Below are 9,841 nucleotides of genomic sequence, written 5' to 3' on the forward strand. Positions count from 1 at the left end.
ACAGAAGCAGCCTGAGTGTGAGGAGAAGGGCTGAAGTTGGAGCGCAGTAACAAGCACAGTTTGAGCAGAAGCTGAGCTGATCAGAGTACAAGCAGTGGCTATTTCAGTGTGAGGACAGAGTTTTGATGGAAGCATTACAAAATCTAAAGGTGAAACTAATGAGTCATGCTTTCTAATCTAAAGAGCAGGCTCTTAATTAAAGATAGCAAAAAAGCTCCATGTGAGTGCAGGATGAGTCATCGAACATTTAAAACCATTTTACAGGAGAAAAGACACAGATACCGACTTTTTTCATTTCACTGGGTCTTTATAGCAGACATTGTACCACTGAATGTTAAAAGCAGGAGGAGACATACAAATCACTTGTATATAGGTAATGGATTAAGTATTGGGCCAAACAGTGTCTAACACTTCTATAAGAACAATGTGTACTTGGCCACAATTAATGAGAAATATGACCAGTGAACTGAGAAGAGTTCAAACAGAATGACCCGCAGGAAAAGATCTGAAGTCTTTATCAAAATGACGAGCATTAAAAAGTGGCTTCTTGGCGCAGCATGCAGTCTAAAAGATGAGTATGAAGTAGTGGAAGGAGAACTTCTAGACTCTCTGTGTCATGTGGCCTCTACGGAAAACAAGTGCTGCTAATCACCTTTAGCATCTACTCTAAGTTGCATTTGAAAACTATTGATCTGATTTTTAGCACTTTTGTATCCATTGATCAAAAAGTAGCCATGTGCAGTAATATAGAAAACTGAGAATGAGACACATTTAGATTCATTGAGATGCATCGCGAATCGTTTGTAATCGCATTGTGGGAATGCGAGTGGTTCTATGCGAGTGGTTCTATGCGAGTGGTTCTATGCGAGTGGTTCTAGGCAAGTGGTTCTATGCGAGTGGTTCTATGCGAGTGGTTCTATATGTGTGAATTTTAAGAACTCACTTCCTCATTGATTATACACTTTCTGGACCCCTTGTAGGAAAAGGAAAAGGTAGTAGATATGAGACATTTAGCAGCACATACATAATATGCATAAATAGCTCAATTGTGTTCTGTTGTTGGAATTTGCGTGTATATATATATACAAATATATATATAATAAGAATAGATATGGGTAGAATAGTACCAGAACAGAAATCTTCATATAATTCCTTCGGACTTGTTTTCTCTCAATCATAACATATTGAGGACACAAAATCCACTGACTTTGTTTTTGGTCAATTCATCATTAGACTTTTACAACATCAACATGCATCATCTTTAACCATCTAACCGATTTACCAGCCCTAATCCAATGATCTGCAATCAATATAAAGTCATTTCCCTGTGTCACCGTTCACTTTCCTTTCTTGAAAAGACAGATTCGTATTTGACTGAGGGGCTGGGGGGGCTGATATAGGACATCTGGCCGTGTGGTAGACTTAACTGGCACTATTTGCCGTGACACTGCAAAAAGAGGTGAAAGTTCCATTAAAGAGCAGTTCATGTTTTTAAACCATAGTACTCCTTCCAGCTCCAGGCTATTACAGTAGTGTTGTCCTACAAACATCATCTCTGGCTCCTGGGCCGTCAGCCAAAACAAGAGCTGAACTACAGTGACAGTCCAATCAATGCACCAGTCTCCTTCCGTCTTTGGGACAAACTGAGAGGCTGCAATCAAATTAGTGAGCGACAGCAGATTAGAGTTGGGTCGATTTCTGTTTATTCACGTCCGGTCCGGACTGGTGTAGGAGCTTCAACTGGTTTGATTTTATGCAAACTGGCTGAGCCGGCATTTGTGATTATGACACATTCTGTCAAATTAAAAATATTGTTGATCAACTCTGACTAGGTATGAGCACCAAGCATGACCATAGGGCTGTCAAAACCTAAAATGACATTAAAATATTTGTACATACATTTTAGAATAATTTGAACCTATTTTTGCACATCATGTTCATGGCACTGTGGCTCAACTAGTTGCCTGGTTTCTATTTATTCCTGTCGCTCGATTTGAAAGCGCTGCGATGGACGAGGAAGAGCTGATTCCTTGTTTCCTACTTGCTGTTGGCTGTATTGCATGTAATTTCCAGTAAATATAACAGTATAAAACGTGGGGTTTTTGTTTAGAAAGTACAAGCGAGTAGCTACTGCTCACCCATCTTTTAAGTGGTTACGTCTCCAGGCGTATCTCGAGCACAGCTGATAGGTACGTGCTTTATTTACATGACGTGAAACAACTACAGACAGCAGCAGCGTTATTAGTGTTAGAAATAAGTCTGATAAACACATTTTGAGTAAGGAAAAGTTCATTTGTTCACATTATACTATATCCAGCATCCAAAGTGAGCTGCGGCAGTCATGCGGCGGCGCTCAAGCTCCGCCCCCGCTGCTACACAGAACGCGGCACATTTTGCGTGTCCCATTTTGCACCAGATTTGCCAAAGCACTCCTTTAGGTCCCCAGCAATGCGTCAAATGTGAAGTAGATCAGATGAAGGGTTCTCGAGACATGTGAAGAACACACACACACACACACACAAACACACACATGCACAGACAGATTTTGCAACACTTTCACATTCTAATAAACAGAGCACAGCCTTCCCTTCCATACTGTGCTACATTCCTGCTGATGTAAAAATATTTGCATCAAAATAAGACGGGTATTTTTTTCAAAGTGCATCTCCAGGAAGCAAGAAACAATTGTAACAAAACCGTTTACCAAAAATGAAATCAACAGAGCACTGTTGTTCTACATCCATGCTAACGTAGGAGATTTAGAGAGCATTGAGTAGTACACAGTACATTACTCTTCTACTCTGGACTGCAGCTGCAACATTCAGGAAAGTTTTCGCCGGCTGCAGGGTGGGTGCGTGCGCGCAGTGGGCAAGACAGCTCCCCAGAGGTGAAGCCAAAACATCTGGACTGTGCCCTGAAGCGCTTACTATGAGAGGAGCACACATTTTAAACAATATCGTAGCCGATCTATACCGTTTAATTGTGGGAAGTCAAAATTGTGAATGCGATGAATATTCTATTAATTGTGCGGGCCTAAAAGCTAGCACACGCACAAGCCGTTTCCCAGGCTCCTCTGCTCTCCCCTCATCTAAGCTTCTGCAATGCAGCTTCCGGATGAACACAAAACAAATTCATGGAGCTGGAATGGTGATTAGGGCAAAATAAGACCATCCCAGATTAGGCTTTCAGCATCGTATACCCCCATAGCTGAGGTTGGGACTCTACGTGGGTGCTGTAATGCCTGGATTACCTCCAGTGGGCCGCGGTCCCAGCCCTGCCCTCCACAGAACTACCATCTGTGCCACTCAGCAAATCCCAAGGTCCAGTGCTCATTCTCTGAGGCTGCTCTTCATTACATCATCTCATCACGCTCACACACTCTGCATGGTTGTGGGTGATACACACTCACACACGTTTAGAGTTCTTCTGTTTGCTGCAGATCTCTCCCAGACAACTCAAGGGCAATAAATAAGTGTTTAATAAGGCAACACGGATGCTTGGAGTTTTTTTTTTTAAATATAGGACATCAGTGTCAATGGTCAGCTATAATTGAGGCGAGTAACAAGCTTTCCTGCAGTGTTTCACCGTATAGTCGGGTCACGCCGCCTCATCGGAGATAAAGAATCCCTCCACTAATGTCATAAGAAATGATTACATTTTTCTGATATACAATTTTAAGTTTAGGGGGAAACAAGCAGAGGCCCTTCATCCCACAGTAGAAGACCACATATTCAATGGTTGAGGAGAGCGTTCAGTAACTATAGAGACGATTACTTAAGAAGATCAACGAGGTTGTTGCATTATTCAAGCATTGTGCATACGTTAGCTACTTAAGGAAAAGGTCCTCAAACTATAGTTGTCGAGCTACATTCTGTTCCGTCACTTCTTTTACACATTCAATTCAGTTCTATTTGTGTAGTAGCCCAACATCACAAACTGTCCTCAGAGGGCTTTACAATCTGTACAACATACAACATCCTGTGACCCCGCGCTGGGAAAGGAAAACCTTCAACAGGGAAATAAAAAGGAAGAAACCTCCAGGACATCAACAGACCTTGTCCCAGGGTGGACAGAAGTGCAATAGCTGTAATTAGTTCATATGAACAACATAATAAAAATGACTACATAGTCGATCTATACGACAGATATATAGCAGTAATAATAGCAGAAAGTATAGTATAAAAATGATTACTACTACAATAACAGCAGCGGTGGACAGACTAGAATGACAATGATAAGCAGTGATAGTAATGTTCAGTGATCCTTGTTATTGTAAATGAGTAAAATTAGATTAATAATGATTTGGCGTAGTGTAGCGTTATATAAACTGTAGTTATTTGGTTCATATTTGTTGCTGATTTTTCAGACTGTCTCACTATAACACCCATGGAATCTCCTTCATAACAAATATCCACAAATGTTTGTGTACTGTAACAGATCTAAGCTGCCAGTCTACCTGTGCGTGAGCAGCTTTGTGCAGCCATGTGGCAGCACTTTAGTAGCAGACTGAACATTATTCACAACCAAAGATCAACTCACAGCTGCACAGACCGACCAGAGGTGGAACAAACCAAGGACCACGGTAACGGACTTACTCCAGCAGCACTCTGGGATGTGCCCTAATGATGCGTAGACAGTATTAAGAGCATGTACTCATGTTGTAATGATACTGGCCTCTGAAGGTCCTGAGCTCCTGTCTCCCCCTCACACTGTCAATGCTTTATAGAACCTGTAAAAACAAGCAACATCGGAACATGTTGGTGACATGACATCAGCCATGAGGATGAGTAAACAGGATGTTTTTGATGAAAGGTTTAAGCTTTGTTATTGTGACAATCAGGCAGTTTTCCTATTTTTTTTTATGATATCACTGAATAAATCATCTCTTCCATCATTTGTTTAGTCATGTGCTACTGTGAATCTAACTGCTCTGTGTGTAATGATCATAATTGTTATATACATAAATGTGTGCATAACTGCTGACTGTTATGCCAGCTGGTATTTTGCATGTGATTGAAGTGAGAAGTGAATTGAACAAAACATCCACTTTGTGGTGGTATAAACTTTGACTTTTACTGAATCAATTAATAAATTATGAAAAATATTTGATTAATCTTAAAAGTTAAAGTTAAGTATTTAAAAGTTGCCACACCATATGCACCTGTAATATTAATGTGATGTATACAATACTGCATCAATAATTAGTATCAAGCAATAGTACTACGAAGTACATTTTTATTCTAATACTTTTGTAATTTCAGTTCAGTAAGATTTTGAATGCAGGACTTTTACTTTCAACAGAGAGTGGTGCTTTGGGTTGTGTGTAGCATGTCATTTCTTTTTGATTTGAACCTGTGGTTTCTTTGTGAGGTGGTTTGATATGTTTGATAGGCGTGACTCAATAGTTTCATATGTTTGGCCCAACACAATTCCATGGCTGGAAAAAAAAAGTAATGGAATGTATGATGATAAGGAAGAGCTCCTGTGCCTAGAATGAATACGGTGGTTGTTGGTGGTGTGACAGGATGTGAGGTTCTTCTCTTGGCTCTAATGTCCAATCAAACTTCTACGGCGTGCAGTTACATTTTTCAGGAGGCAATATATCACTAGGCATCAACTTAGCGCGCGGTTAATCCACCAGTGTTAGCGTCCTTTTGACGGCTCTGGTGTAGACAAAGCTAAAGTAAATCATTAAAACCATATTTGGTAGAAAGGATAAGACGTTAGACTTTAGTTTTACACCATTAAATGAACTATTGTATGTTCACAGAACGTGGTGGTGGTAAGGCTGGCTTAGATCTAACCGGACGTACGTCACCTCCAACTTCTGCATAGAGCCTACTGACTGATCTAATGTCAGTGTAGCACATCGTAATGCCATGAAAAAGAAAACTGAGTTTTTTTCTGGAAAAAACGAGGACCTCAGATCGTAAGTTTCCGTTTAGTTTAGCTTTCTCTCTCAAAAACGTTCTACTTCCCTTTTCTCTCCGTCTTCTGTTTGTCTCACTTCTTTAAACTGAATTCCCATCCCAACAAAATATGTTCTAAAACCTGTACTCAAAAACGTGATATATTTCATAATCTACCGAAATGTTGCTTGAAATGTTTCGATCATCTGTTGAAATGTGACTGCAAAGACAAGTCTCTGTGTTCAGGCAAGTCATGAGAAGATCTACGTTTAAAAAGGAACTGAAAGACATCCTGTGGATTTTTTTCATGAAAACAAAACAGTAAATTACACACAAAAAAAAACTCAACCCGAGGTCCATTTAGTAGCTTCTTTCCAGAGCTTTCAACTGCATCTCACAGTCTTCAGTATCTACATCCGCAGAACAAGACTGTGAGGTATGGTTGAAAGTTCTGAAGGACAAAACGTCAATAAGTGGACTGTGACTTAACATCATTTTTGGGTCACACTACCAGTTCCAAGGTCAATAATTAGCTTTCAATCTCCGCAAACATGGACACAAAGAAAAAAAATGGAAATCGGATCGACAGTTTGCATGACATTTGGACAAACTCATGAGCTGAGGAAGATCATTGTAATACACTTGAAAGCTCCAGAACAGATCGGACCTTGTGGTGAGATTGATTTGTGAAGAAAGATCAGGTTTACATGTCCTGTTGATTCCATCACCCAGGTCCTCCTCCTCATACACACACAGTTAAAGGACAAATATGATATATGCCATGTTGCCCTATTAAATACTAATTATAACTGTAGCACTACGCAGTGTAGTCACGGTAGAGAAATAAAGTCCCTGCATGTGGAGAAAAAAAACTCTTGATTGTTCCACAATAGAACTCAAATGGAAATGAATGAGCTATTCACTGCTATTCACTGCAAGAAATGGACAAGAGTGGGAGGCAGAGCAGCTCTAGTGACAGTTCAGACAACAAAGAATAAAAACAGAAATCCTTCATTTTTACTTCTTTTCCAATCAAATTAAGCAGTACTTTAGTTTTTCAAAGGTTTTGCCATTTGACATCGACCATTGTTCTGACAACTTGAGCTGCTCTCTCTGGATGAACTACCAGTGGAATAAAAGTGTGAAATGGGTCATGAGTTTCTTAAATGTCATTTGCAAAAATGTAAGCACTTAAAGCTGACTGAATGAACCCACTTTTGTACTTTGTTTCAGACAAATGCACTTCCAATTGTGCCCTCTGGCTCCTGCTCCTCATTCTATAAGATGGGGAAATGCTATTAATCTAATATGATGTTATTGTTACCACCAGTGGTATGGTTTTAGAGAAAAGTAGTAACAAAGTAGTAACCAGTTCGTAGTTCATTGTAATAGCCCTTAACCCACATGAGAGAAAAAGACACTTCATATTTATTTGGTAGTCATTTTACACATTGAATCTTCTCTCAAAGAAACCGGTCATTGGTTTATGTTGAATGCCAACATAACCCCGTCAATGCACTATAGAATTATTACTATTATTATCATTATTCTATTCAGGCCTTATCTCCTTATCCTTAATAATGGAGGTGTTTGTTTGCTTTTGAAATCATTCTGGTCTCTTTTAACAGCTGTTGTAGGCCTCTGTGGGTTTAACGTTTGGTGAGGACTTTGTTCAGCCCACATTGCTGAAGTGTGATCACATAAACAGTGTTTGCTGGAGTTTACCTGATCTTGTAGTTCGGTAAGGTGTGTTTCTTTTTGATCACCCGTTTCAGCTGGTTCACTATGATGGAGGTGAGCTGAGGCAGCGGCCTTCCCTCAAACTGGGACTTCACCTCAAAGTCCACCAGCGGGTCCTCGAGGAAGGAGAAGGACCAATGGGAGAAGGGCATGCGCGTGAACTGCAGCCTCAGTCTACCCACCACGCGTCTCATCTTGACGAACAGGTAGGCAGACTTCCCAAACACCAGCTCAACGTCGATGGCGAGGTGAAAGCCGCCATTGTATTCGATGTCCACCTCGAAGTCGAGTTCCTCGGGCATGCCGTCCTCGTTCAGGTGCACCGGCTTCATAAGTTTGGCCGTTTTAAAGACCGGCAGAGAATTGCCCAGGGAGATATCCCTGAGACTGAGACCCTCCAGGAGCCGACCTGCCGTCTTGGTCTGCAGCAGCTCCTCAAACTCCACCTTGATCTTTTTGGTGAGCCAGTGCCTGACTGCAGGTGTGTCTCGGAGCTCTCGGAATAGGAACAGAAATATAGCATTTAGGAAATTGCACGTTTCGGGTCTGGCCGCATCAGCGGGCTCGCTGACAGAAGGCGGTGGCGGCTGTTGTTTGGGGCTGCCGCTGCTGACAGCGGTTTCCTGGTGCCTCGCGGAGGCGGCCTCTTGCTGTTTAGTTGCGCTAACGTTCGATGCCGTGCTGTCCTGCTGCTGTTGGCCTGGTTCGGCATGTTGGGTATTAAAGTAATCCTTCAGTGCGTTCTCAGGCACTACTTTGACATACTGCACTGTCCTGCCTATGGGCTCGGGGCTTCTCCGGTATATCAACAGAAACTGTAATATCAACGTAACGACCGCCCCGGAGAACGCGGAAATCAATATTACGTAAATCATGTCGAGCGGCTGCTGTCCCGAGGAAAACGCGTTTTCATAATCAAAGGTTTAGCCGCGTTAACAAAGCAAGTTCCACCTGGTCGCTCTCAAAGCTGCCATATCATCTGCTTCTTTCCTGAGCTTCAGGCTCCTCACCTGATTGGACGAACGGATTACGTCGCTGTGCGTAATGACGGAGGCAGAATGTGTTTCTTTTGATGCGTTCATGGTATGTCGGATTTACCAGTTATCCACAAGGAAGACCGGTTTAAGTTGACCTTATCCAGGAGGATACGTCATCCGTTTACTCCAACTTGCCAAACGTGTGTGAGTGCAAGCGACTAATACTAATACTGCAGCAACTCTGTCCGATGTTCTCTAAGATGACGTTAAACAAGAGTAGAATTCATAGGTGGAAAAAACGCATTTTTGTCGCACGTTAAGTGTTTCCTGGATGATAAAGAGCTACGAGCATGTGTCACCATTTACTGCAAAATGAGCTGATTTTAATTGTTTTAACAAGTTATTTTAATGTTTGAATGATTTTCTCTCGCAAATATTGCGTTTCAAGTTATTCCATTCCATCAAACCACATATTATCAAATCAGGAAAAGTCCTCGCTATTGTGCAATACCAATGTATGACATTTAAACAAGAAACATACACAAATGTGATGAGCTTGTATGTTGTTATGTGAAATATCTATGTTTATAATGGAGACAAGAACAAGGCAATGCTTACACAGGAAACATTATAGCCTGCATTGGCTTTAGACAGAGTAAAAGTGTCTTATCCCCCTAAATCAATACACACACACACACCTCTGAACATAATGGTCCCTTATTATTTTTACTTTAATGCCTCAGTTTTACCTAAACATGTCACCATAAATCGAGTAGCAACATTTAGAGGTTGCCTTATAAATCTAAAAGGTAAATGAACACTAAACCACATAGGGCAATAAACAAGAAAACATGCATTGCCCTCTGTGGGTTCAATTTTGCAAGTCTTTTACAATTGTTATAAAACAATATTTTCCATCATGTATCAACTAAATGGCTTGTTCACTGGCAGCGAAACTTTGCCTGTGTCCATTCACAACGGGGACATAATAAAGTTGTCCAAGCCACACCAGTTGAGCCCTGTTTAGACCTCAAAGGTCATATCTTGTATCTAAATACACCTGCGTCACCATTTCTCGACCTGACCTTTACAATCAATTTTGGATCAATAGGTAGACATAGTAGAATAGCCACCATTACTTTAGAGGACATTTTACAGTCAGCCAGAAGAAAATGTGACCTTAATGTAACAACCAGCAGCTTTTGGAGGCAGTCA

At 41.1% G+C, this 9,841-nt stretch overlaps 1 protein-coding gene across 1 annotated transcript in view; it reads right to left on the minus strand.

The window, feature by feature from the left end:
- The window catches only part of pdzd8 (PDZ domain containing 8), a 49,901-nt gene extending 41,309 nt beyond the window's left edge, over positions 1 to 8,592 (minus strand). The window contains exon 1 of the mRNA XM_079168469.1: positions 7,635 to 8,592. Within this exon, the coding sequence (XP_079024595.1) occupies positions 7,635 to 8,524 (890 nt within the window). The 5' untranslated portion in view covers positions 8,525 to 8,592. The remainder of the gene's footprint in view (positions 1 to 7,634) is intronic.
- Positions 8,593 to 9,841: the final 1,249 nt, after the last annotated feature.

This window comes from Pholis gunnellus (genome assembly GCF_910591455.1).
Source record: "Pholis gunnellus genome assembly, chromosome: 11".
Lineage (NCBI taxonomy): Eukaryota > Metazoa > Chordata > Actinopteri > Perciformes > Pholidae > Pholis > Pholis gunnellus.